The 26,959-nt window shown below is 59.8% G+C and overlaps 1 protein-coding gene across 1 annotated transcript in view; it reads left to right on the forward strand.

The window, feature by feature from the left end:
* CELSR1 (cadherin EGF LAG seven-pass G-type receptor 1) overlaps window positions 1-26,812 on the forward strand; it is a 133,735-nt gene extending 106,923 nt beyond the window's left edge. The window contains exons 20-35 of the mRNA XM_031463458.2: window positions 1,437-1,580; window positions 6,540-6,744; window positions 7,559-7,726; window positions 9,383-9,509; window positions 11,334-11,534; window positions 16,383-16,557; window positions 18,579-18,691; window positions 19,070-19,149; window positions 20,558-20,684; window positions 21,406-21,531; window positions 21,891-21,985; window positions 22,236-22,339; window positions 22,532-22,681; window positions 23,101-23,334; window positions 23,660-23,921; window positions 24,735-26,812. Coding sequence (XP_031319318.2) covers window positions 1,437-1,580; window positions 6,540-6,744; window positions 7,559-7,726; window positions 9,383-9,509; window positions 11,334-11,534; window positions 16,383-16,557; window positions 18,579-18,691; window positions 19,070-19,149; window positions 20,558-20,684; window positions 21,406-21,531; window positions 21,891-21,985; window positions 22,236-22,339; window positions 22,532-22,681; window positions 23,101-23,334; window positions 23,660-23,921; window positions 24,735-24,759 — 2,336 coding nt within the window. The 3' untranslated portion in view covers window positions 24,760-26,812. The remainder of the gene's footprint in view (window positions 1-1,436; window positions 1,581-6,539; window positions 6,745-7,558; window positions 7,727-9,382; window positions 9,510-11,333; window positions 11,535-16,382; window positions 16,558-18,578; window positions 18,692-19,069; window positions 19,150-20,557; window positions 20,685-21,405; window positions 21,532-21,890; window positions 21,986-22,235; window positions 22,340-22,531; window positions 22,682-23,100; window positions 23,335-23,659; window positions 23,922-24,734) is intronic.
* The last annotated feature ends 147 nt before the right edge of the window (window positions 26,813-26,959 follow it).

Genomic DNA, 26,959 nt, shown 5'->3' on the forward strand with positions numbered 1-26,959 from the left:
CATCTCTCCCTGGCTGGGAGCTGAGCTATTAGCAAAGCAAACACCTGTGGACCATGTCACCCCGAGGGCCTAGGATGTGCTGCTCCAGGGGTCAGGGCTAAGCAGTTGGCTTCTTTCCTGGGGAGGAAGCCCCGAGGCTAGAACCAGCCCCACCTGCAAGGACAGAGCAGCGAAGTCCCTGGAGGGCCCTCCTACCATCGGGGCAGCTGGTTTCCTCCCGCAATTGCTTATTAAGCCCGCACATCGGGGACTCAGGCAGGACCAAAGGACTGCCTTTTCTTGGGGCGTCGCCTCTTGATTTACCCAATTATCTATCACCGGAAGAGCCTGAGCCTTTAACCCAGAGATGTTCAGGCAGGTCTGCACCTCTCAGGCCCACCTGAGCCCAGGATCCCACCTGCCCTGCACTGGGGTGGAGGTGGGTTCGGGACCCTGTCTTTACTAGGGCAGGACAGCAGGGTGAGCGCCACGGCATTCCTGCTTCTGTCCCTGGAGAGAGCCTTGCAGAGCTGGACAAGGGTTGGACGGGACATGGGCACCTGGTGCAGCCTGCCTCCCAGCCCCTTCCAGAGCCCTCAGGCAGGTCTGGGCCAAGTCTGCCGCCCACCTCTGCCCGCACCCCCTCCAGCGTCCATCCCTGATCCTCGGGTTGGGACCATCCCCCTGTGCTGGGCCAAGACCTTTCTCCTTAGATCTCCCTGTGCTTAGGCTGCTGGTCATCCCTGTCCATCCTCCCATTTCCACGGGGCCGTTGGCTCCTGCCTATGACCTGCCTCCCACATTCCAGGGCTCCCACCAACGCTGGCCACCCAGAGTCTCAGGTGGGAGCACAGCCCGTCTCATACAGTAACTCGAGGGCAGCCTTGCCATTGGCAGAGTTGAATTGGACAGCTCAGCGGATGACTTAGGGGTCACCCTGGACCCGCGGGGATGACAGTCAGCCTTTTCGTCATCAGGCCCTCAGAGCAGTGGCCGTCAGCACTGACGGAAAGGCACAGCCTCAGACTTGGCCTGTCGGCAAACACATACAAATGCTGAGCCCCTTCTGATGTCTTAGCGCCTGCCCAGTTGTCCCCTCCAGATGGAGGCAGAGAGAATTAGGGTTTCTAAGATCTGTTGATTCTGTAACAGTCCATCTCTACAACCTGGCAGGGACACAGGAGCAGGGAGGTGACATGCCCTTGCGGTGGGGGCCGGGGGCGCCCTGCTCTCTGTCCCGCCCCCCGAGCTCCAAGGCACGTGGCCCGTGTTTCTCCAAGGCTAGGCACCCCACCTGGGGCCCAGCAGGTTTAGAGAACGCAAGAAGGTGGACGGAGGCTCCGTGTCAGAGATGATCGGGGACCGCCGTTCCCGTCGGGCGGGACGGCAAGGGTCCGGGCGGGCTCCGCGCGGGAAGGCCCGGGAGCCGCGCGTGATGGATGCACCTGTCCGCGCAGTTCTCGCTGTCGACGTCTTCAACAAGTTCAACTTCACCGGAGCCAGGGTGCCGCGGTTCGAGGACCTTCGGGGCAAGTTCCCGAAAGACCTGGAGTCCTCGGTCTTCTTCTCGCCGGACTTCTTCAAACCACCCGAGAGAAAAGGTAAAGCCGCAGAGAGGGGCGGGCGCCGGGCGGCGGAGGGCAGCGCCCGCGGGCGCGGCGGGGAGGCCGGGCCGCTCCCGGCGCGAGCCGGCCGCGCATGCGCACACCTGCCCTGCTCCCGCGCCGGCCCCGCTGGCTGCAGACCCAAAGGCGATGGGGTTCCTTACAAACACTTGGCCAGTTCGTAACGTGATGAACGAGGGAACATCTAAACCGTGTGTGAGCTAGTCTTCCCTCTGCAGTGAACACTTGCCTCTCCACGAAGGTAAAATTTTACACTTCCCCCCGACCCCTCAGAAAACCCAAACCAGAAGCCGTCCGTGGGCAAGTCTCCAGTCCTGGGTTAAGCCTGTAACACCAAACGGCTTAAACGTTCTGAATTTTCTTAAAGTAGTTTTCACAGATACACTCCAGCTACTGGAAATGTCTCCCCCCAAACAGGGGCTTGAAGACATCAAGTTCTGTAATGGACAGTTTAAAATTTGAGATGTTTTTGGTAAATTTGTTTTTGTCAGTCATATGAGTATGAATTCAGGCGTCCTAAAAACTTGTAAAGGGGGTTTTACAACTGATGTAGGCTCAAGCTTGACCCCTGACCCAGTCTTACAAATTGAGTTCACTTGGGGTGGATTTGGGTTTTCCCCGTTCAGCAGTGTGTTTGGTTCAGAGCCGTCCTCAGAAGTGAGGTACAGTCTTCCCCCCTTTAGCTGTGGCTTCTGAGGTTTCAGTGACCCAAGGTCAACCGTGGTCTGGAAAGTTCCAGAAGTAAACAACTCATGCTTTAAATTGCACGCCGTTCTGAGTGGGGTGATGAGAACTCAGGCCAGCCGGCCCCAGCCCACCCAGGAGGTGAATCATCCATTTGTCCAGCACACCCCCTGCCCGCTGGTCACTTAGTAGCCATTGTGGTGATCAGGTCCGCTGTGAAAGTATCACAGTGCTTGTGTTCAGGTGACCCTGTCTACTCAGTAATAGCCCCAGGGAGCAGGGGTTGTGATGCTGGCAAGTCAGATATACCAAAGGGAAGCCAGGAAGCCCTCCCTTTAAGGGAGAGGGCGAAAACTCTCCACTAAGTAAGGAAAGAAAAAAAATTGGATGCTGAGTTTGTTAAGATCTGTGGTAAGAACAAACCTTCTATCTGTGGAATAGTGAGGAAGGAGAAAGAAATTCTTACTAGTTTTGCTGTCACACCTAAAACTGCAAAAGTTACAGCTGCGGTGCGATGAGTCCTTGGCTAAGGTGGAAAAGCATTAAATGGGTACAATAAGATATTCTGAGAGAGGAAGAAAGAGACCCCATTCACATGACTTCTGTGACAGGATATTTTTATAATTGTTCCATTTTATTATTTGTTATTGTTATTAACTTCTCCACATGTCAAATGTACAAATTAAACTTTGCCATGGCTATGTATGTGCAGAAAAAAATGCACCATATATCGGGTTTGGTTCTACCTGTGGTCTCAGGCATCCACTGGGGTCTTAGAAGGCATCCTCTGCAGTGAGGAAGGCAGCTGTGAATGTATATAAGCTCAGATTGTTTAGTGTCTTGACCTAAAACTGGGCCTTTTCTCTGCGACAGCGTCAGTGTTTCTGCTTCTGAACTGACCACCGAGTCCCCCTCTCCTGGGAGCCTAGTTTGCTCCCGGAAAGCCCTGCTTCTGTGCTGTCCCCGGGAAGCCGCCTGCTGAGGCCCAGCCGGGACTCGGCATTTTATTCGGTGTGGTACTTACGTAACCCACCAGTCACTGCATAGCATACCTGCTGGTTCTTTTGCTGATGAGAAGATGTGGCCCCGGGGCTTCTGTGACCTTTCGCCTCTAACCTCCCAAACACCTGACTCGCCATGTGGCAGAGACGCAGAGGGCAAGCACTCAGAGGCCCTTAGCCACATATGTGGGTGAGCTTCCCAGGGGTGTGGGGGGTGCAGCCCAGCCCCCAGGCCCCTCAGTGGCCCACCAGTGGCTTAGGTGTCCCACCCAGGTGACCCCTTTCTCCCCCCGCCACCTACAGGGTGACCACATCAGCCCCAGGGCTTGGCTCCGAGCCTCTGCCCACCTCTCACCTGCCCCTTCGGGCTGCACTGAGCCAGCATCCTCCTTCCTCAGACACTGAGCTTCCCCCTTGGCCCAGACCCCTTCTTGGCCCTGACTTCGTCCCAGGCAGGGTCTCATCCCACCCTTGACCCAGACAGCGTGGGAGTGTTGCCTTTTCCGCTAGGGCGAGGTACCCTGGATGCTTTGCCCAAGAGGGACCTCGGTACCCACTTGCTAGCTGACCGGTTAGTTGGAGACACAGTGGGCCAAATCAGTCATGGAAGAAACTGGGGCTTTAGACCAGCGATGCGCGTGGGGCCAGGAGACACGGGGAAGGGGTGGGCCTGTCCCCACTTGTGCGTGCCCTCGGGCTGTGACACGCTCCGGGGAGGACACTGTGACCAGAAGCGCTGTCTGGTGCATCTTCGGCTGCAGCTTCTCATGCGGTGCTCCTGGGAGGTGGCAGCCCTGCTGGAGGGGGCCTGGAGGCCTGGAGCTGCTGCGGGCTGCCTGGGAGCCCGTCCCGTCTCCTGCTTCAGAGAAGCAGCTGAGCGAGAGGCAGCAGGGGCAGTGGGGACGCCGAGGCAGAACTTACGGAGTTGGTTCCACTTTGTGGGAGCCGCAGATGCACTTGACTTGACTGGGTGGCGTCTGGCCCAAGTTGGGGTAGGGGAACCTGGGAGTACCACCCAATCTGGGGAGCATCGGGCCCTCCACTGCAGAATCCCGCAGCCTGCGCTGCCTTCCCCCAGAGGAAGAGCTGGGGCGGCCCAGTCGGGTGACCGGCCTGCCAAGGCAGGAGAGCGGGTGGGGATGCCGGACCGGCGAGGGCACCAGCTGTGGCTCCTAAACGCACCTTCCCAGAAGCCGCTCAGCCAGGCCCTGGGAAACAGTGAAAGCCACCTCCCCGCTGACCCCGAAGCCAGAGCTGCCGACCGGCCCGAGTGTCAGTGACCCCCTGAATGTCACTAACCAGTGTTGTCAACCAGTCTGAGAGTAGTTGACCAGTGTTGCTAACCAGCCTGAGTGTGGCTAACCAGTTCTGTTAACCAGCCTGGGTGTGGCTAACCAGTTCTGTTAACCACCTGAGTGTGGCTAACCAGTGTTGCTGACCAGCCTGAGTGTGGCCAACCAGTGTTGCTGACCAGCCTGAGTGTGGCTAACCAGTTCTGTTAACCAGCCTGAGTGTGGCTAACCAGTGTTGCTGACCAGCCTGAGTGTGGCCAACCAGTTCTGTTAACCAGCCTGAGTGTGGCTAACCAGTGTTGCTGACCAGCCTGAGTGTGGCCAACCAGTTCTGTTAACCAGCCTGAGTGTGGCTAACCAGTGTTGCTGACCAGCCTGGGTGTGGCCAACCAGTTCTGTTAACCAGCCTCAGTATGGCCAACCAGTGTTGCTGACCAGCCTGGGTGTGGCTAACCGGTGCTTTTAACCAGGCTGAGTGTGGCTAACCAGTGATTTTAACCAGCTGCTGACCAGCGCGGCCCTGAGCAGGGGTGGGGGATATGAGAAGTGTGGGTGGCTGCCTCGGAGCGGACCCTGGCTGGTAGAGGGGGTTGGCTGGGATCCATCAGCTGCTCTGAGCTTCGCCTTTTGCCTGCATTGTCCCCATCACAGGCGCAGAGGGGAGACCCTCCCCCACTGCACCCTCCAGCCCCCCACAGGCTCCCCTCCTGGCCCCCCCAGCCCCCCAGCCTTGTCGCCCCTCCCAGAAGCCACCTTCAGGGCGCAGCCGCCTGCCCCCCTGGGCCCGTGCTCTGGGCATGTGTGCTGGGTGGTGGGGGGTCTGGATGTTTGCAGAGATGACTCCTGGTCGAGGCACGGCCAGGGGCACTTTGTGGGTTGTTGAAAATGTGGGTGAGTGTGGCTGTGAACCTCCTGCAAGGGTAGCTGAGAGCGGAGGGAAGTGGTCCTCTGCTGGTGGGACAGGGCTGAGGGCCAAACCCTGAGGGGCACACAGACTGGGACATTCGGGTTTAAACCAGGGCCTCCAGCATCCATGGTGCACGCTCCAATCAGTGGCAAGAAATTTTAAGTGTGTACACCCCAAAATACGTACATTTATTTATTTATGAGGTCCTCACATGGCCTCTCGTATCCCTCGAGCACGCACAGTTTAAAACACACCCACGTGGTACCCGAAAGAAAAGTGAGGGACACGAACCCGCATGAACTCTAGTAGTCCCTCCTCTGTGGCCCCCGCGCCGCCCTGGGTGGAGACCCTGCACTGGGTCACGGACGTCAGGCAGTCGTCACGTGACACCTGCTGCTGTTTAAAGACTGGTGGAAGACATCCAGCATGCAGTGTGCCCGCCTCGCCGCTGGGGCACGCGGCTCAGCAGCATTAAGGACGCTCGCGTTCTTGGGCAACCGTCACCACCGTCCACCGCCAGGACTTTCTCACCCTGCAAACCTGAAACGCTGCGCCGATTAAGTACCCACGCCCCACAGTTCCCCTCCAGCCTCCGGTACCGCCATTCTCCTTTCCAGGAGTTCCGTTCCAGGCCCCTCCTGTAGGTGGAAGCACACGGTATTTGACGGGCTTCTTTCACTGAGCATGACGCCCTCCGGTTCATCCGCGGTGCAGCCTGTGTCAGCGCTCCTGTCCTTTCTAAAGCTGAATGCTAGTCCCTTGCGTGGACGGACCACATTTTGCTGGTCCATCATCTGTTGATGGGCACCTGGGCTGCTTGCACCTGACGGCTGCTGTGGACGTGGGTGTGCAAGTGTCTGTCATTCCCTGTTTTCAGTTCTCGGGGCACTCACCCAGAAGTGGGGTCGCGGGGGCAGGCCGTGGCTCCGCGTTTGACCTTTTGAGGAACCGCCTCCTGTTTTCCACGGAGCATCTGTTGATTTCAGGAGGCACTGGCTCAGGTAGAAAGCAGGTGTCCGGCCCCCATCCTCACTCTATGCTCACCTTGCAGAGGGCCCCACGGTGAGACCAGCCGGTCGCAAGGCCACCCCACAGACGACACGCCCGCGGCCCAGCGCCCAGACTGAGGCCCCTTTCAGGAGGCGGAAGAGGCACCCGGACGAGCCTGGCCAGTTCGCTGTCGCCCTGGTCATCGTCTACCGGACCCTGGGGCAGCTCCTGCCGGAGCACTATGACCCCGACCGCCGCAGCCTCAGGTAAGGCTGGTTCCAGGAGCACAGGGGTGGGGGAGTAGGGGATTTCCAGAGGGTTCTGAGCTTCCATGAGTCAAAATCTCCACCACTGGAACATCTGGATAAGGACACTAGATGGTGACCCTGGCCCAAGGCCAGGGATCTCTGCCGTGTGATGTCCCTCGGACAGAGGTTCTGGGTCTGCCAGACAGGCGCTGTTCCTGGTGTTTCTGCCAGGAACGCCCCTCCCCAGCACAGGCCCCGGGCTCAGCAGTGTAACTCCTGCTGGGAGGGCCGTCCTTGCACACCCGGCTGCCTCCAGCCCCTGTGGGCCCAGCCCTGAGGGCAGCACAGTAAGTACCAGCTGGAGAAGCAAAAGCCGCCCAAGGGCCTCAGGGCCTGGTCAGCGGCGGGCGCCCCGGAGGCCTCACTTTTTCAACCTTAATATCACCTTCCAGATACTGCCCTGGCCTGAGGTCTTCATCCATCCTCCCTGGTGACTGGATAAATTGTCTCTGAGCCGTAATCCTTCCACCCATTTCCTTTTATCAGAAGTCTCTGACATTCCCAGTGTTTTGCTGTTGCTAATATGTCAGGGGCCCCAACATCCTTTCTTCATTTCTAAATTTCCCAAGTCCACCTTTGTCCCTGTGCTCGCCCGTCAGTGACAGAACCTTCACCAAGCTCGCCGCCGCCCCAGCCGCACCTTCTCCAGAGGCCGCCGCTCTGAGCTGGTGTCCTTCATTCGGTCCCCCCACCCCCCCGGAAAGACCCCTGTCCCATGTCCTCGCCAGGTTTGCACCCGGGGCTGCCCTGTGCTCTGGCTTCTCGCCCGCAGACTGCCTAACCGGCCCGTCATTAACACGCCGGTGGTGAGCACGGTGGTGTACAGCGAGGGGGCCCCGCCGCCCAGCCCCCTGCAGCGGCCCGTCCTGGTGGAGCACACCCTCCTGGAGACCGAGGAGCGCACCAAGCCCGTCTGTGTGTTCTGGAACCACTCCATCACGTAAGGGTGACGCCGGGAGCCGGGGCTCCACCTCCGGCCCCATAGTTCTGTGTTTCTGGGGGGGGCCAGGGCTTTGCTGAGGCCAGGTGTGCCCGCCCACAGGTCCCCAGTGCTGCACTGGCAGAGTGTCCTGTGGGGTGTTCTGTGGTCTGTTTCTCCCCTTCCAGCCTCTCCTGGGGTGTCAGAGCCCTTGATAAGCACACAGTTACGCACACACACGCACCTGCACGCACACCTGGAAACACAGACGTGCACGTTTGCGCCTGCGCCCAGTTATGAACATGCCCGTGTGTACACAAATGCACACGGACACACACCTAGAAACACATGCACAGGCACACACAGAGATCCCAGCACGGACTCCCGGGACGCAGCCGCACACAAGCGCCCAGTCCATCAGCAAACGCGGCAGGGGCTAGTTCTGGACACATGTGGGAGGCAGGACTCGGAGACTGGGCCCAGGGGTCCTTCCGCTGATGGAGGGCAATCCCAGCTTGGCGTGGGTGGTCCTGTCCCTGACCTCAGCCATCCCGCCCCGGAGACCAGCACGGCAGCTGCTGGCTCATTTTACCCTGCGAGGCCTTGCCCGCCTCCCCAGCACCCATCTCCCCCCACTCCCCAACCCCCGCGTGAACTGAGGCAGAGTTTCGTGCGTTTGGGAGTTCACTCCCGAGCAGCACAAAGATTCCCCCAAGTTGTGTTGCCACCCGACTGAGCGGGCGCTGCCACGGGGGCCATCCTGGGCGCTCACGCTGGGAAGCAGGTTTGGCTCGGCAGACACCACGCATCACTCTCCCTCCTTCTGTATTTTCTGAATTTGAATTAATGAGCAACCAGCATCATGCCTGGAGCATAATAGATGCTTGGCTTACAAAAGAGAGAACGAGGGGCCCCCTTTCACGACCAGGGAAGTGTTGAGTCTGTCTGGCTTGCGTCGGGCTCGGCTGTCTCTCGTGCTCGCCGGATTGAATCCTGGCAATTAGCCCATGCTCTAATTAACCCTCTCTGCTTTGTGCGGCACCTGCCACCCAGGTCTGCAGGTTCTTGGCCGTCACGTGTGAGCCCTCACATCCCATTTCACAGATGAGTCAACTAAGGATCAGGGAAGTTCCTTGCCTTTCCCAGCGTCAGGGAGGGCAGGGCCCTGTCTGAGGCCGACACACACCTGTAGCAGCCTGTCATTTGGGGCTTCCCATCAGGAAAGCGGGGTAATAATTGGGCCCTGCTTCCAGGCAGTGGCTATAAAACATTGTGCAATCCGAAGATGAAAGTGTCAGACGGACGTGAGGTGTTTCTTCTTAAATCATCGAGACTGAAAAGGAGACCAGAGTACAAAGTGGCAATTTTAACAACTGACTAATGTCTCCAACAAAAGGGGCGTGTGGTGGCCTCCGACATCCCATTTAAGCTTTACTGCTGGGTGACTCCTGAAAGGTGAACTTCAGAGGGTGCTTCTGAGAGGGCCCCACCAGCCTCAGAAGGGAAGAAAGGAGTTTCACACGGTCCCAGGGGAGCAGCCAGGGCCGTGGTCCTCACAGCAGTGACAGTGGCACTTGCCTTGGGCCCAGTGAGGATGCTATTGGCCCCCGGCACAGGTGGGAGGGTCCGGGAGACATAGGCCGTGGAGGGAACAGCCTCACCCCCTCTTCTCTGCAGCCTCGGTGGGACTGGAGGGTGGTCGGCCAAGGGCTGTGAGCTGCTGTCCCGAAACCGGACCCACGTCACCTGCCAGTGCAGCCATGCGACCAGCTCAGCCGTGCTGATGGACGTCTCCCGGCGCGAGGTGGGCGCGGCCCCCCGGGCACCCCTGCCCGCCTGGCAATTGTGTCCAGGAACTCCTCCCTCTGGAAACTTAGCCCAGCCCCTAGACCTGCCCCTCAACAAGCTCTGTCTTTCCCTCCAAGCACTCTGAACAAACTGAATCCACAATGAAAAACTGGGTGGCAGGAGGACTGGCCAGAATCTGTTCTGATTTCCATAACAAAACCCCCTTCTGAGGGTTTTCAGAGAGAACAGGTTGTAAATTAAAAACTGATGGCTGTTCCAAACCTCAGACTGAAAAGAAGCTCCTGGAATATACACCTGACCTCAAAGCAGGGTTCTCAGCAGTCTGTTAGCTGCTGCAGTTTCTTCCTCACTTGAAATTTTAAGGAAGAAAAGACAAGGCTGGGAGGAACAAAGGGAGTACCTCCCTTCAGCGCCACACACGCCGCCGGCCCCATAGGACTAGGGAGGCTTGGTCAGGAGGCACCGAGCAGCGGGGCGGCTAATATTTAACCTCGAGCATTTTCAGTGCCTGGGAACACAAGCTGGCCTCGGAGGGCCTCGGATGGACTGGGCGGTGGGGCCCCAAGCAGGGCGAGGTTAGCCTGGGTGGGATCTGCTGCTGTGGGGGCGTGTGCTGGTGTCTAGGAGCCAGACAGAGGCCTGGGGACTTCACCCTATTTTCAAACCTGGGACTTGTCACGGGCAGCCAGGCCATCTTCTTCCCAACCTCCCCCCCCCCAGGGGGTGCTCTCCACTAGGCAGTAGCCCAAGTTTCTGCCACATTTTTGAACGGTGAGTCAGCCACAAGTTACTGCTAACGGATGTCAGGGTGACCAGTGCAGAGGGCGTGCCTTTGGGCGCCCGAGACAGCAGAGCTCCCCGGGGCAGGGACAGTTTTGAGCACGTAGCCCCAGGTCCCGGCCTGGAAGGGGTTAATCATTAGAAGTCTCTGTCCATAGAGGGGCAGGACTGGGGGGTCCTCCCATGTCCAGGAAGCCGGACAGCGCCAGGAACAGACTCACAGACAAAGGAAGCTGAAATTCAGGGGGAAGAAATTAAACCAGGGTAGGAACCAAGGCTCCCATGCCCCTGGTGCCCCAAAGCCAGAGGCCTCTGATTAGCCCCCCAAGCCATGAGGGAGTGGGTGATGCTGTGGCTGTGGCCTCTTGCAGCAAAACATAGCCTCCAGGGACACCCGGGTGTGGGAGAGATCCCTGAGCACTCAGTCCCCCGTCCCACCCCACGCCCTGATCCCCACGTCCCCCAGGCAGCCCCGCTCACAGTTCTGTGTGAGTTCAGAACAGTCCTTTCCAGAAGTTACCTGAGAACCAGAGCTGCTTGTTCCCCAAATGCCAAAACTCCTCCTGGACGAGCGTCACCTTTTGCGAAAGCACAGGGGAGAGCCGTGGTTTCCGGCAGCTGTGACATCTCTGCCTTTTGTGTGACCTGAGAGTCTATTTGAAGGTCTCTCAGCTGGGAATTTGGGCGGACAGGCTCAGCCTCTCCCGGACAGCAGCATTTAGGTGTGAGGTTTTCTGTTTTTTATTTTATTGTTGTGGCAAAACACACGTTACATAAAATTAATCATCTCAACCATTAAAGGGCATTAAGTATGTTCAGTCTTTGCAAGTGTCACCACCAACATCTCTGGAACTTTTTGTTTATCACTCTAAACTATTCATTGGGTTTCTGTTCTGGGTTTTTGCCACTCTGAGGGCCACGAGGTGGTCGCGCTGGTTCCTGCCCTCAATCATCGATATATTACCGTGTCTTTATTGTGCAAAAGCTCCATCAGAGCCGGCCCTTAGATGTTCTCTGCCTTTAACCTACCCGCCTGCAGCACGGAGAGGTCCTGCCCCTGAAGATCGTCACCTACGCGGCCGTGGCCTTGTCCCTGGCTGCCCTGCTGGTGGCCTTCGTGCTCCTGGCCCTGGTGCGGAGGCTGCGCTCCAACCTGCACGGCATCCACAAGAACCTCATCGTGACGCTTTTCTTCTCCCAGCTGGTCTTCGTGATCGGAATTGACCAGACAGAAAACCCGGTGAGGCCCCCCCCTCTGGCCACGCCTCCCGTTGTGGGCCCGCCCCCTGGCCAGGCCTCCTGCATGGCCCCGCCCCCCTCCGGCCACGCCTCTGGGTGTGGCCCGGCCCCTCCTCCGGCCTCATCCTCCACTTGGCTACGTGGGCGCGCACTCCGGCCAACCTTGCTCCGAAGCTGAAGAAGGGAGGGGCCAGGTGGAGCAGGAGTGCCCTGCTGTTTGACTCCGGTGGGTGTAGCTGGGAGCCTCTGGGAAGCTGAGGACCCAGGCCAAGCACACAGAAATCTCCCTACACCGGAGCCAGGGGCCTCATCGGCCTCCACCCTTACTTTCCTGACCCAGGTGCTAGCGCTTTCGTCATTAATTCAGTCATTTGTGAGACCCCAGAGTCCTGCGAGCTGTCCCTTGAGCCTGAAAATGTCTGTGCCCGGTAAGATCTCCCTGCCCTGCCTTCTTGAGGAGTCACGGCCACACTTTCTGTGAAAGTGCAGGCGCACCCCAGAGAAGGAGCGAGCAGTCTAGGACAGGCCCAGATCTCAGCCAGGTGGTGCTGGTGGGTAGTCAGGGTTGACGAGACAGGGTTGCTGGGAGAGAATCGTGGGCCAGAGGAAGACGGGGGAACTTTGATGTTGTCTGGTTAAATATGGGGTGTCTTGCTCAAGCCACGCCAGGTCCTGTGGGCTCATGAGTGTCATGTGGGCTCCTGGGGAGTCACATGGGCTCATGGGGTGTTGCATAGGCTCACTGAAGTTATCGTTATGTGGTTAGATTACATAGCCAATATGATGGACCTCACAGAAAAGCCAAACCAATCTACGGACACGTAAGAAATAATTGGAGTTTAACAAGTTAGTTGGCTATTACTGGGGATGGATGTATATAATCAGTTACAGTCCTGCTCACCCCCCACAAAGTATATTTAAAATGTAGCTCACAAAGGAGTGGGTAGAAATGACTGCAGAGAGGTCTTGGGAGAGATGCTGTGAAGTAGCTTGGCTTCACGGGAGGAGAGGATGAGGTACTGACTGCAGCCAGAGGACGGGCTGGGGATGGGGGCACTTCTATAGGATGTGCGGGATCCCAGCCCCGTGGTTCATAACTCGAAGGGAAGGAGGGAGGGGCTGGCTGGTGGGTAGGGCGAGGTTGCTGGGAAGTGGGACAGGGACCAGCTCTGGCGGGGGAGATGGCGGCCCTGCTGAGATCGCTGGGGAAAAGAAAGGCAAGAGGGTGGAGGGAGATTCGTGGCTTGGTCCCTGGCTGGTAGCAAGCAAGCAATTTCCCATTTTTGCACAGGGATTTTTCCAAATACAAGGGTCACAGCAAGTTGATGGGGTTGAGGACGGTGGTGCTGGCTCTGTGCCCGAGGATTTACATGCACACTTTAGCTCACTGAAATATCCCTGGGGCCCTGGGAGGTGCGGCAGCCTTCTCACAGGCGAGAGAGCCAGGGACCAGAAAGGCTGAGTGCCCAGGGTAGACCGTTCACTGTGTATGAGTTCCTTTGTCCATCACTGACTGATGACCGTAATAGCCCTGGGGAGACATGAGGCCAGCGGACCATCCCATGTGCCTATGTAGTGACTCCAGAAAGTTCAAAGTTGACTCTCGCCTAATCTTGATCTCTCCCATGGGGAGCAATGGGCCCTCAGTGTCTCAGCGGGCTGTTCCAACACCACACCCACCTGCTGTGGACACTGCTGTCATTTCTTTGTTCCTCACACGGTGAGGACTATTGATTGTCAATGTATTAAATCTACCAAATACCCAGATCCTAGAAGCCCGCCCCACCTCTGCCCACAGAGCCCACCCTGCAGACTCGCACGTGGATGCTGGTACATGAATGTCAGGTGGTCAGAGGCGGGCTGAACAGGACCGTCCACTCACCATCCAGTGGGAGGGGCCAGGATCATGTCTGATCATCTGGAGCCCGTGGGGCTGGCCAAGCAGGCAGCACCACCTCTGTTATGTGTGCAGCATTGTGCTGTGGAGAACCATGACCGGTGTGCGTCTTAGGAACAGGACCCTGGCAGCAGGGAAGATGGGTGGGAAAGGTGGAGGAAGGGCGGAGGCAGACAGGATGGCATCTTCCTAGGTCCTGTGGTTGGAGCTGAGGCCAGGACAACGCGCGGCAGGAGAATGGCAGGAGTCTGGCGGGAGTGGGTGTGGAAGGGGGAGGGCGGGAGGAGTGGGCAGTGCCTCGAGTCTCCAGAAGGGTGTGCCACCCGTGAAGTGGAAACTCAGAGTGGTGGGTCTGGGTGAGCCTGGCTACGCCTGTTTCCTGGGGGCCGAGAAAGCACAGGGCTGAGCCTGGGGAGGCAGCCCCCAGGTGACAAGATGTGTCTGTGGGAACGGACAGGCCGGGAGAGCACGGAATAAAAAGACCCAGAGGGCAGTTTCTGTCTGGCCCTTGCACGCTGAGGCTCTTCCTCCCCTTGGTGCAAACGGGGACCCCTCAGACCCCCTCAGGAGAAGGGTGGTAGTTAGAGAGGCAGGGAATCTAGGCAAGCGACCTGGAGGGGGCTTCATGATGACCTTGGCGGCTTGCCTGCCTCGGCAAGGGGAGCCCCTGGCTTGGCGCAGAGGACAGACCCATGAGCGATCCTCTGGCTCCCGGGGCGGGCGTGCTGCTGCCCCGGCCGCTCCTCTGCACCCCACGGGTTCCGCGCACCTGTCCCTGTGCACAAGTCCTTGTCGTGGCATCAGCCAGGGGAGCTTGGGGTCAGGGGGCTGCCTGACTGGCTGCAAAACCCTTCAAGGGTGCCTTTGAGTGGTCAGAACAGAGGGGACGGAGAGCCCGCAACAGGCCACTCCTTGCAACTGACCCCCGCGTGGGAAACGTGGGGAGGCCGTCCACTGGTTTCAGGCGCCGACTCTGCTGCCGCCACCGCCTGGAAGGAGAGCTCTGCAGCCTCCACGCGCTGGTGAGCACGAAGAAGAGAAGGAATGCAGTGCCCGTAATTCTGGGCTTGGCACCACGCCTGGTTTTGATGGGTTTTCTGTAAACTCACAATCCCATCTCTGGGCAGGTTTTTCATCTCCCAGATTACTGGCAGGTTGAAATGATTGATTGCGCGTTAGCGTTTGTCTTTGTTCTGTTTCTGGAAAAGGTGGTCTGTTCAGTGCAGAAGTCCCTGCATGTACGGCCCCTTCGAATCTTCACATGTTGGTTTCTAACACTTCCCCCCAGAGGTGGTTTTGTGGGCTTACTCTTCACATTATTTAAGGCAGCAACCCAGCCTCCCCGTTCTTCCCTTTGCTAAGCCAGCCGAGCTTTGTACGGGGTCGCGGGGGCTGGTTGGGGGTTCACCCAGCCCGGGTTCGCCCTCTGCCCATCACAAAGACGGGCCCCCGCTTCCTGACCGTTTCCAGCGTCTGAGGGAGAAGGCGTGTCTCCTGTCATAACCTAGGATTCTGCTTTTCCTTCTGCTTGGGACCCTGCTTTGTACTGCATTTGACAAATGTTAAGGCTACAGTGGTTCCCTCCCACAGCTCTGGCTTTTCTTTCTGGAGAGAAAATGGCCCATCCAGGTGGACTTGGCGCCAGGTGGCCCTTGTGTTCCCAGTGCGCCTGGGCTCTGGGGAGCTCCCGTAGGGACGCCGCCTGGCGCCTGAGGAAGAGGCCTCCGTGTGCATCGGGGATGGCCCTCTGTCCCCTGCTCTTGTGTCTGTTGGGGTGGAGGTGTCCTTGACACAGACACCGAGACTCTGGGAGGCTGGGCTGATGGGACAGCAGCGAGGATTGGGCAGAAGGTCTCAGGGTGGCGCCCAGATGGGGGTCTGGCCCGGGGTTCTTCCCTCTCCCCTCTGTTCCCCTGCCAGCCCTCCTTCCTAGGACCTGGAGGGGAGCCTGCCCACATGTCCCAGCTGATGGGCCATGTGAGTCCTGGCCAGGGCAGCCTGCCCCTTTCAGGAGGACCAGGTGAGGCCACTGTGGGCCGAGGCAGAACTCTGAAGGTCCATTTCAGAGCGCCTCCAACTGGACTTGGCACTGACGGCCTCAGGCTGGACTCCCCAGATCCCGCAGTGTCCCCAGCATCCCCCCAACACTGCCTTTCTCCCATCCTTGCCCCACCTACGGTGTTCAGGGACTCAGGGCTGGGTCACCAAGGCCCCCAGAGGCCAGGAAGCTGGCTCTCAGCTGCCCTGTGGAGGTTGACCTTCTCCTCCCAGCACTCATCACATGCCAGACGCACAGCCCCACCCAGCCAAGGACAGAAACAGAACAAACGCTCTCATCCTGTTTCCCTCTGCAGGAGACAGAGGCTCAGTTAAATCAGCACAGACATGAGGAGCTCGCTCTTACTTGACAGCGAGGTCTCCAAGCATGAGGCTCCTCCCTCCTGCTGGCCGCATCCGCTGGACCTCAGAGACCCACATGAGGGTTGGGTGGTGGGCAGAGGCCACGGTCATGGCTGGGGCCACAGCCTGAGCAGGCTGCCTCCATATTTTTTTTTTAACTTTAAATGAAATGCAAGCACTTAAAAATTTGGAGCCATGACATGAAAATACAATTTTCCAGCCTCTAATGAAAACCCCAGAGGCTCTGCCTACCCCTGATGCCCCGGGTTGTGCTCAGTCATGGTCCCTGGGACCCCTGGGTGCCTCACTCCCTGTCCTCTGTTCCATATCAGGAGCCCAAGATACTGGGACTATGGGCCTTCAGCCACTTCTTGGTGAATCAAATAATAAAGAACCAGGTCCGCCTCTAGCTTTCTCAGACCTACGTGCCCTCCAATTTGCAAAGTGGCCTGATTTGGCGACTCCCCCTCCCCGCGCCACCTGGCCCTGAGTCCGAGGTGCGGGGCCGTGGTCCCGGTGGGGCCAGCGCTGAGCGGCCGCCTCTCTCCGTAGTTCCTGTGCACGGTGATCGCCATCCTCCTGCACTACATCTACATGAGCACCTTCGCCTGGACCTTCGTGGAGAGCCTGCACGTCTACCGCATGCTGACCGAGGTGCGCAACATCGACGCAGGGCCCATGAGGTTCTACTACGTCGTGGGCTGGGGCATCCCAGCCATTGTCACAGGTGAGGACGCGTGGAGCAGCCCCGCCGGGTGAGCTGGGACGGGGACCGACCACCATGCGGGGGACCCGGGTGCCACTGCTGACGGGAACCCACGTCAGATAAACCAACAGCCCCGGGCGCTCTGGCCTCCTCTCTCTCATGTCCCCAGCTCGACTGGCCCCCGGCAGAGGCGGGGCATCTGCACGCACAAGTGTGGTCCTCCGTGCCCGCTGAGGGGTGTGTCTCCTGTCGGGTGTGGGGTCCAGGAGGAATGGGTGCAAGTCTGTTCAGGGCTCTGTCTGTGACACCTAACATACAAACACTCCCGTGTCTGCCCACTTCGTGAGGGGGGTGGAATGAACGCCTCCTGCAAAAGAGCCTAAAATGATTCCTGGAACCTCGGCTGGGATGAGGCACTGCAGCGTGCGGCTGCCCTGCCAGGCGGGCTCTCTTGCCACCTCCTTTGTCCTCCCCCAATGTCCCAGGTGCCCTTGGCCTTTCTCTGCCCATGCACACCCATGTGTGTGTGTTGGGGGGCCCCCGTTCCATTCCCACCTTGTGGTCCCCTCGGGCAGCCTCTCCAGATGGCGCTGGACAGAGCAGTTCTCCTCCAGACGCCGTGTGGGTGGGGGCAGCCCTGGTCTCAGGTCATGGGGCCTGTCCCAGCTGGGCCTCTAGGACCCAGGGGACTGGTGGCAGGTCCTCTCAGGACATTTCCCTATGCGCGTTCCCCAGCCCTCATCTCAGCTTCTGGAGAGCCGAGGCTCACAGGTGTGTGTGTGCACACGGTTGCTCATTCATTCACCCATGGAGGGCTCTTCTGTGCCTCCACAGAGGTTCTAGGCCCAGGGTCAGAGTCCAGGTGAGACGACAAAGCCTGTGCTCTTCGGGAGTCACCCCTGCGGGAAGACGGGCATTAAGTAATGACAAACTTAACTCTTGGCTCATCCACAGACCCTGCCCTGAAGGGTGGGCTCAGCGCTGAAGGAGGGGGGGTGAGACCTGCTGTCATGGGTGGGGTCAGGTCAGGAAGGCTTCCTGGAGGAAGCACCATTTGCGCTGATGGCTACTAGGAACCAGGCTGCCTTGGTGGGGAGTGTGTGTGGAGACCTGACTAGAGTGAGACTGGGCCAGGGTGGAGTGAGGGGTGGGGGTGCCATGTGGGCTGGAGTGTGGCCGTGACCATGTCATGAAAGGCTAGAAGGCCACAGAAGTAGCCATGTCCGTCTCCTGAGGACAGTGGGAAGTCATTGCAAGGTTTTGAGCAGTCGGTAGGGAGACCTGATCTTTTTAGGATTTAAGCAAGGGAGTAGGGGCTGTGGAACAATCCAGACCAGATCAGGAGAGGCCACAGGGAGGAGTGGGCAGCTCCTCTGTCCTAAACAAGGTCAATGTTGGAGGAGCCGCCCCAAACTCCACCTTGACATTTCTGCAAGGACAGGTCCCCCTCTAGCCTGTCCCAAGGTTGGAAACCGTGGCTGGGGCTTAGACAATATAGGAGACTCCTCATTTGCATGGCACCTTGCAGTGGAGAGCAGTTTCTGGGGTGCGCGTGTGTCTGGTGTGCGTGGTCTGTGCACGCGTGTGCATGTGGCGGGTGTATGCTCTCAAGGCATTCCTCCCCTGCACCTGGGCTCAGTCGTGGTGGCCCAGCCAGCAGGGCGTCCCCGTCATGCTTTGTGGCTGGTTCTGCCAGGTTCCATCCCCACCCTCCATCTCTCTGGTCCCCTCAGCAGCTCTGGCTCAGTGGGCTCCTGCCTCTGGGGTGAATCCATCAGCAGCTCATGGCTGCCCAGCCATGTGGGCATGGTGGGCCTGTGACTGGCCTCAAGGGGGCCTTTGCTGGGAGAGGACCTGGTTCCGTGTCTTTTCCCGGCTGCTTATCTTGGGCTCCTCACTCTTTCCTCTGGGGGTGATGCTGGGGCCCCGGTCCTACCTGGGGGCTAAGAACGCCCCAGTTGTGGCCACCCCTCCATCAGGCTGGCCTTCGGCAGGGGTCCTCTCTGGGGGGTGGCCCTCACTCTTCCCCTCTTGTGGTCCAGGACTCGCGGTGGGCCTGGACCCCCAGGGCTACGGAAACCCAGACTTCTGCTGGCTGTCTCTTCACGACACCCTGATCTGGAGCTTTGCAGGGCCCATCGGAACAGTTATAATTGTGAGTGTCGGAGTTCCCCAGAACCTGGGTTCTCAGGGACGTGGGAAGCCGGTGCCCCTCAGGCAAATGGTGTTGGGGTCTGGGTCACGGCTCCCCTGAGCACCTGGACGGAACAGGAGCAGCCGATCTCACAATGATGAAGCCTCGTCCTCAGACCTGGGGGTTCCGGGATTTGGTCCTTATCCACGCCCACTGTGAGACGGCTCTGCCCACCCCCAGCAGCAGCGTCCACCCCCAGGGCCCCAAGGCCTCATCCTACATGCACCTCTGAGATGGGGGCTGAAGACCCTCAGGAGCGCTTGGCTTTTGAAGATCTGTTGTGACAATACAGTTGCGCCAACCACCTGACTTTGGGTTTTTCTGTTTGTTTTTTTTCAGGTCAACACAGTCATTTTTGTCCTGTCTGCAAAGGTTTCCTGCCAAAGGAAGCGCCATTATTATGAAAGAAAACGGGTCGTGTAAGTTGGTGCTAAACCCGGCCGGTGGGTGGGACCTGACAAGGAGCCAGCCCCACCCAAGACCCCCTCAGGTCTGGGTCACACGCCCGGCAGGCCCCATGAAAGTGCCCGTCACCCTGCGGGCAGCTGCTGGCCTCCAGGCTGTCCTGGGGGTACTGGAAGCCACGTCTGGACATGTCTGGGCTGTGCTGAGCGGTGTCTGGAGCTGAGATGGACGTTGGGGAGGAAAGGGAGGGAGGCTGACCACAGGGGGACGGGGCAGTTGGCCGGGGTGGCAGCCTGGACCAGGGAGGGGGTGTGTTCGGATCCCAGAGATGTTTAGGATGTAGGAGCCACAGGGTTTGGTGGCTGAGGAGAGAAGGGGTTAGCGATGATGCTGGGCTCTGTCCTTGGCTGGGACAGGAGGAGGGGACAATGACAGCTGGGTGGTGGGGGTGCCAGGGTGCCTGGACACTCTGGAGTCAGACAGGGTGGGGGTGGGGGGATGGAACTTCCTGGGTTGGTGGTGATGTGATGCTGGGGCCGCTGGAGTGGAGGAGCTGGTCCAGCGAGAGGGAGCAGCATGAGAGAGTGGGGGCCCAGTGGAGGGGACCCCCCAGTGCTGTTGGGAGAGGAAAGGGGAAGCAGTCAGGGCAGCGGTGGTAGATTGCAGCATGGAGTCCAGGAGCCACGACAGGGCCAGGGAGGACAGGGCGTCTACCGGGCTGGGTGACCGAGCTGGGGGAGGGACGGGAAGGAAGGATGCATGAGGAAGGCCTTGGGGGCAGCAGGGGGTGCCGGGCTGCCCAGCCCACACAGGAGCAAAGAGTCTGAAATGGCTATGCAGGGACAGAGACAAGCAGGGGACACGGGGTGGGGCCTGGCCTGGTCATGGTCTCTCTGTCCTCCCCGACACACTCACCTTTCTGAGCACGTGACTCAACGTGAACACTTGCAGTCCCCTGCATGACCCCACCAGGGATGCCCATCGCCGTCCCTCTTACGGCCGGGGAGACTGAGGCAGAGAGCGGGAAGCACCTGCTAGGAGCCTGCACGGCGGGCCGGACCCCTCATCCCCTACCCCCGACCTCTCTGGGCTCACGGAAACGCGTGCGGCTGTGCACTAGGCTCCCCGTGTCTCCCAGGGCCACACTCCGGGCTCGCTGTGGACGCAGCCCGTGAAGCTCTCCTGGCTCACAGTTTCTTATTTATCTATTTGCCTTTTAATTTCCTGCCTGCCTTCCACCTGCCCACTAACGTAGGTGTCTTCTGTCTTTTCCCCTTTGCAAGCCCATGGCTGCCTTGTGGTAAATGCTTGGAAAGAGTCTGGGAGGAAAAAAGGGAGAGTAATGGACGGATGGAGGGGTGGGAGGGTCGAGGGGAGGGAGGAGGGCGGTGCAGTCACACGGTCTCCCCGCTTCCCCTCCAGCTCCCTGCTGCGGACGGCCTTCCTCCTGCTGCTGCTCATCGGCGCCACCTGGCTGCTGGGGCTGCTGGCTGTGAACAGCGACGTGCTCACCTTCCACTACCTCTTCGCCATCTTCAGCTGCTTACAGGTGGGGGGCTGTCGTGGTCACTCGGAGGGGCCTCTCTTGGGCCATCCCTGGTGAGGTCATGGGCCACCTGAGCTTCCTGTCTGAAATGCCCCAACCCTGAGTGGCCCCGAGGGGGTCCCCAGGGAGATCCTTGACCCAGCGTCCAGGCTGTGTCCTCACTCTTGGACAATCAGGACTGCACCGTGGATGTGGTTCCTATGTAGCCACATGTGTTAGGGGTCACGGCAAAGCCTTGTGGTCCTGCCACCAGAAAGGAGGCTGTTTGTTCAAACACAGCTCTGTCCCGAGCCCTCCCAGGGACCCTGTTCCATGGTCCTCCTGTGTCTGTCAAGACACAGTCCTCTGCCCAGCAGTGCAGGGCCTTACCCCTCCTAGGCCGGCGTAAATCCCGCTGTGTCCCCAGGGAGGGTGCTGGTCATTTACCATCCACACCGAGGGCTTCCCAGGACCCTGATTAATGATGGAACACTGGGGACCCAGATCGCCTGAGGGCGGGGGCCTGGGAGGAGGCCCTCTGGCTGCCCTGACCAGGCTCCCCACCGCGGGACATTGGAAGCCCCTGGGACGGGGATGCCGGGCGTGGGCCGTGGTGGGTGTCTCTCCTTGGCCAGGCCCGTGTTGGCGAGCTGTCCTGGGACAGGCAGGCGCACAGTGTGGCAGCAGCAGGGCCCTGGCTCCTCTCCCGAGGCCGAGCCTGGCGCTGACCTGGCCTCCCCTCCAGGGCCTCGCCGTCCTCTTGCTCCACTGCGTGCTCAGCAGGGAGGCCCGGAAGCACCTGAAGGGCGTGCTTGCTGGGAAGGAGTCGTACCTGGATGACTCGGCCACCACAAGGGCCACCCTGCTAACGGTAGGACGTGCCCTGGGGCCTGGGGCCGGGTCCGTGGGGGTGTCTGGACCAGTATTAGAGCAGCTCTGAGGCTTCACGTCCCCTACAAAGGTGCATTCCAGTCCCAGACCCATCCCTGGAGCGTGGCAGCTGCCTTCCCTGCAGCCCCGGGAGCGAGCGGAGTCCCCTGGGTGGGGTCTGTCCTGGTTGTAGCCCCTCTTCCCTCGCAGCCAGCAGGGACCCCGGCCAGAGGCAGGGCTCCTGTGCTCTGCACCCGCTGGGGCAATCAGGGTGCTGCTCTGGGGCTGGTCGTGGGGATCGAGCCGTCCTCTGTGCCCTGGTGGCCTCTGCTCAGCAGTAACCTGCCCCCTTCCCCCCAGCGCTCCCTCAACTGCAACAACACCTACGGCAAGGAGCCTGCCATGTTCCGCACAGCGCTGGGCGAGTCCACCGCCTCCCTGGACAGCACCGTCAGGTCAGGCTGGGGCCGGGCGCCCCTGCTGTGGTCATGGGGCTGGGGGCGGGCCAGCTTTCAGAGGAAATGCAGGCTTCACCACCTCTGCCCTGAGCCGTGTGTTCATGCATGTTTACCTGTGTGCCCGGGGAGTCTTGTGGCAGAGGATCTCCCAGAGCCCCATGTGGCTGCCGTGGCACACGCAGGGGGTGCTGGGCGATGTTGGGGGGCCCCGTGCTGTGGTGCTGAGCTGCCCTTCTACTCTCACTAGGGACGAAGGTGGCCAGAAACTCAGCGTGTCCTCTGGGCCAGCGCGGGGAGGCCACGGGGAGCCAGATTCGGCCTTTGTCCCCAGGAGCAGCAAGAAGCCCCACGGTATGTGTCCCTTTGGGGGTGGTCTCCTTGGGGCGGGGGGCATGGTGAGAGCTCCCTGCCTCTCATCTGGCCTGGGGCACCTCCCTGTCATCGGAGAGCAGAGGGTCGCCGGGACCACTCCCCCCGTTGCCTGGGGCCCAGGTGGCTCCGCTCTGCCCCCGCTGAGCCCCGTCCATCCTGTCCACCCTGCAGGCCACGATTCAGACTCGGATAGTGAGCTGTCCCTGGATGAGCAGAGCAGCTCGTACGCCTCCTCACACTCGTCTGACAGTGAGGACGATGGGGTAGAGGCTGAGGACAAGTGGTTCCCGGCCCGGGACCCCGTCCACAGCACCCCCAAAGGTGAGTGAGCCTGTCACAGGGGCAGCCTGGCCTGCGTCCCGGACAGAGCTGCAGCAGCACAGCGCCCCCTGCTCACCATCCACGAGCGGAGGCAGCATCCTGGGGTGGCCCTGCGGGGACCCTCACGGCAAGGACTCCAGGAAGCCGACCTCCCCTGCTGCAGGGAGCATGAGGCTCCCGGGTGTTGGGGTGCAGCAGGGCTCTGCAGCCTGAGATCCCAGGCCCGGACCTTCCCTCTCTGAGCTTTGGGGTCTCTACCTGGAGGGTGCGGCCCTGCCAGCCCTGCAGGTCGGGTAGTGCAGGGTCTGCTTCCCTCAGGATACACGGCCCCACCCCAAACACAACAGGGAGCCTCTTAGGGGGCAAAGGTCCCAGAGGGCGGCCCTCCCTGCTTGTTGAGGGTCACTCTTGTGCCTCAGTGGACGCTGCGGCCAACCACATCCCGGCTGGCTGGCCCGAAGAGACCCTGGCCGGGAGCGACAGTGAGGAGCCAGGCGAGCAGCCGTGCCTGAAGGTGGAGACCAAGGTCAGCGTAGAGCTGCACCTGGACCCGCAGGGCAACCACTGCAGCGAGCGTGTTCCAGAGCGGGAGAGTGGGGGCCCACCCAAGGCCACAGGCGCACCGCCCAGCCAGCCCCCCGAGCAAAGAAAAGGTGCCCAGGGCCCACTGCCCCCCGGGAAGCTGGGGGACCAGGAAGCCCCTGGTCTGGGAAGAGAGGGACGGAGGTGGGGATGAGGGACAGGGACGGCGTAGGTGGGGCGGAGCGGGCCGTGCAAGACAGGGGGTGGGGTCCGTGGGGCACTGGGGTGGCGCCCGGCAGGGCAGAGGTGGCTGTGGGCTGGCCGCCTTGGCTGAGACCCAAGAAGGGAAGACCAGCAGCAGAGACCCCATCTCCGCAGGGACCGTCCCTCCCTGAGTCCACTGCGCCTGGCAGCAGCAGCCTGGCTGTGACCTTCTCCATCTGCCCTTCCCACCAGGGATCTTGAAAAACAAAGTCACCTACCCGCCACCACTGACAGAGAAGACACTGAAGTCCCGGCTCCGGGAGAAGCTGGCCGAGTGTGAGCAGAGCCCCGCATCCTCGAGGTCGTCCTCGCTGGGCTCCAGCGACGGGATCCGTGCCCCCGACGGCACCATCACCATCAAGACGCCATGCCGGGAGCCGGGGCGCGAGCACCTCAACGGGGTGGCCATGAACGTGCGGGCTGGGAGCGCCCAGGCCCACGGCTCCGGCTCTGAGTGAGTAGCCTGGGCCTCAGCAGGAGGGGCATGGGGGCGGCACCCAGCCAGCCTCCCCTCTGTCCCCAGTCCAGAGGACAGGCACCCAGTCCAGAGGGGCTGTGGGCAGGGCCTGAGCACAGAGTGGGGCCCAGGCAGGTGGCCCAGGGCTGCGGTGGGCTCCCACCCAGGAGAGGGCCTCTGCTTCGGGTCAGACTCCTGTCCCAGGGGCTAAATCAACCAGAGCCCTAAGTCCGGTCCAGCCCTGAAATTCTGGGACTTAAGACCACATGGGACCAAGCATTTTATACCTATCGTTTCCTTGGCCCGTGGTCATTACTGCCCCAGGACTGAGGCTCGGGTTGCCCCGCCAGAGACGTGGGGCTGGGATCCGGCTCCCGACACGCCTGCTGATCCCCACGGCTCCACCCTCTTACAGACAGACGTCCAGGGGAGGCGCAAAGACTGGGAGCCAGGCCTCCTAGAACAGCCTTCCTAAAACGTAGAGGAGGAGTTTGGTTGCTCATCTTGATCCTCCGTGTCTCGTGGGGGACGTGCAGATGGGCCTGGCCCTCCAGGTGGCCCTGGTTGTCAGGGTACAGGCTCGACCCCTGCCCTGCCTGCCAGTGTGGCTGTGTCCACACGTGAGCTTGCCCTCCATGGAGCCTCCAGGCATCTCCTGTCCCCCGAGTTGGGGGCTCTGCCCTCTGCCCCTTGAGTGGGGGGGTCCTGCCCCTGCACGACCTTGGACCCAGCCCAGCTGCTGGCTGCACAGGTGGCAGGGGCTGCCCTCACTGACCCTCCGCCTGCCTGATGGCTTCTTCCCACGCACAGAGGCAGTAATGAAACTTCAATCTGAACCGTCAGGAAACCGTGAGACAAGCACGTCACCTCCACCCAGGCCTCTGTGCTGTCGTCAAGCCCTTGGACTTAGGAGCCTGAGGGGCCCCTGCCCTTTCAGTGAAGCAGGCTCTGGTGGCGTGGGCTCCCACCGTGGCAGCCTCATGACTGGCATGACTGAAGGTCCAGACGTGAAGCCCTGAGTGGCCCCAGGGCCCAGGGCCCACTAGGCCCCATGACAGGTGTCAAAGGCCATGGGAGGTGTGGACTCCCAAGCCAGCACAGCTCAATCCTCAGACTGCAGACAGAGCCAGAACTGCACGCTGTCCTCGCTGGGACAGGGCCCAGCACAAGAGCGGCCTTGAGAGGAAGCGCCAGGCCGGCTTGCCAGGACCCAGGGCCACGGGCACAGACCGGAGACGGAGGTCCGCTGCCTGTGCAGGCACCTCACTGCATGCAGGCCCGGGGCCGGCAGCTCCACCTCTGCAAAGGCGGCCCTTGTCTGAAAGCAAATCCCCTTCCTTTGTTGAAAAGCTGTAGATACTTCTGTGTATTTGTATGGAACTTTGAAAAGGGGAAAAGCTCTGTATATTTTGTGTTTGTACTGACTCTGCTGATCCTGGGAGATCCCTGGGCTGATCGCTCGCTATTTTTTATACGAGGAAGCTTGCACAGTTGGCCTTGAGTCTGGCCCGCATTAACGCAACTGGTGTCCAGCAGATGAGAGGCGGGAAATGCACGGGGCTGAGTGAGGTTGAAACTAAGTCGCTGGACAGAGGCTCCTGTGCCACTGAGCCAGGAGCCCGTGGGCACCACGTGTGGCTGTCTGAAGCACAGCCCATTTGCTTCAGAGATGCTTGGCCTCTGCTCCCGTCTACCTGGCGGGTGTGCTCCGAGACAGGCGGTCTGGGACCGGGCAGGACTCATGGAGCTCTGCTGCGGTCAGCGCAGGACGCAGGTGCATCCCAACACCCGCCCCCCCCCCCCCCAAGCGGGCCTCACTCTGGGCCCTGCAGGGCCGCCTGGCCCCCTTCCCGGTCGGTGGTACTGCAGGTGGGGAATTCCTTTGTGCCGCAGCTCCTGTTCGCGGTAGGGTTTTACAGTGTTCACACGTTCCCGATTCAGACAGAGGTATGAGGTCTTCCAGGATGTCACATTCCTTCCTGCCAATTTTCTAGCTCTTTGAGACTCTGGGGATCTCCAGGCAGGCAGGGGTCCCACCTCCAGAGTCTGACCAATTACTTCATTTTGCTTCAAATGGCCAATTGTGTGAAGGGACAAAGCCACAGCCACGCTGTTCAATGGTTACCAAGCTGTTTTTTGGAAACTCACACCAAGGACTGGCTGTGACCGTCCCTCTGTGGGCAGTTGGCACAGCGTGGCCTGAGGGGCTGTGGAGCGGGGCCCAGAGTTATTCAGACACGTTTTAGTTTCAGTGTTTCTTTCGTTCTTCAGTCAGGCACCCAAATAAATGATCAGCACAGCTGCTTCCAAATATGAGAAACCGTAAGTCAGGATGGGAACCAAGCGACGTGCAAAGATTCCACACCGTGCTTTCTGATGCAGGTGTGCGTGCTGCCAGGGACTGAGGGCACTGCCTTGTGACGCTGGTCTAAGGCCACACGCTTCGCACACACGAAATGGGATCCCAGAGCCCTCGCACCTGAATGAATTATAAATGTGCCTTAGCAGGTGACCGGCCTTTTGAAGATACAAAGTAATAGTGCCTTCCAGGGTTTACCGCTGAGGAGATGCTTTCTAAGTTGGAAGGTGGTCATCTCTTTGAGTCTTTGACCCTTCCACATTTGTATCAGCCTTTATTCTTTTGCAACTGGGTTTTGCCCCTTGAGGTGCATTTAGTTTTTTAATTTGATCAGACCTGTTACCAAAAAACAATTGTCATTTTTATTAAGACAGGAAAAATGTAAACCTATTTTTGTGACTTGAGAGAGAGCTACTAGACACTGGAGGGTTTTTTTTTAACAAATGTGTATTTATTAATGTTCAGAACACTGGAATCACAACACAAATGAGAAGAGAGTCTACAATAAATTAAGATTTTTGAATTTGTACTAAGGCTGTGCTGATTCTCTAGCCCCCCCCCCCAAAGCAGCCGTGGGAAAGGGACCGTGCACAGGATGCCGGCGACCAGCCTGGGGGAACTGGGATCATTCTGGAACTTTCTGTTCTTTCTCCCTCGGACCTGCAACAGTCGGGGT

Source organism: Camelus dromedarius, chromosome 11 (genome assembly GCF_036321535.1).
Source record: "Camelus dromedarius isolate mCamDro1 chromosome 11, mCamDro1.pat, whole genome shotgun sequence".
NCBI classification, from domain to species: Eukaryota; Metazoa; Chordata; class Mammalia; order Artiodactyla; family Camelidae; genus Camelus; species Camelus dromedarius.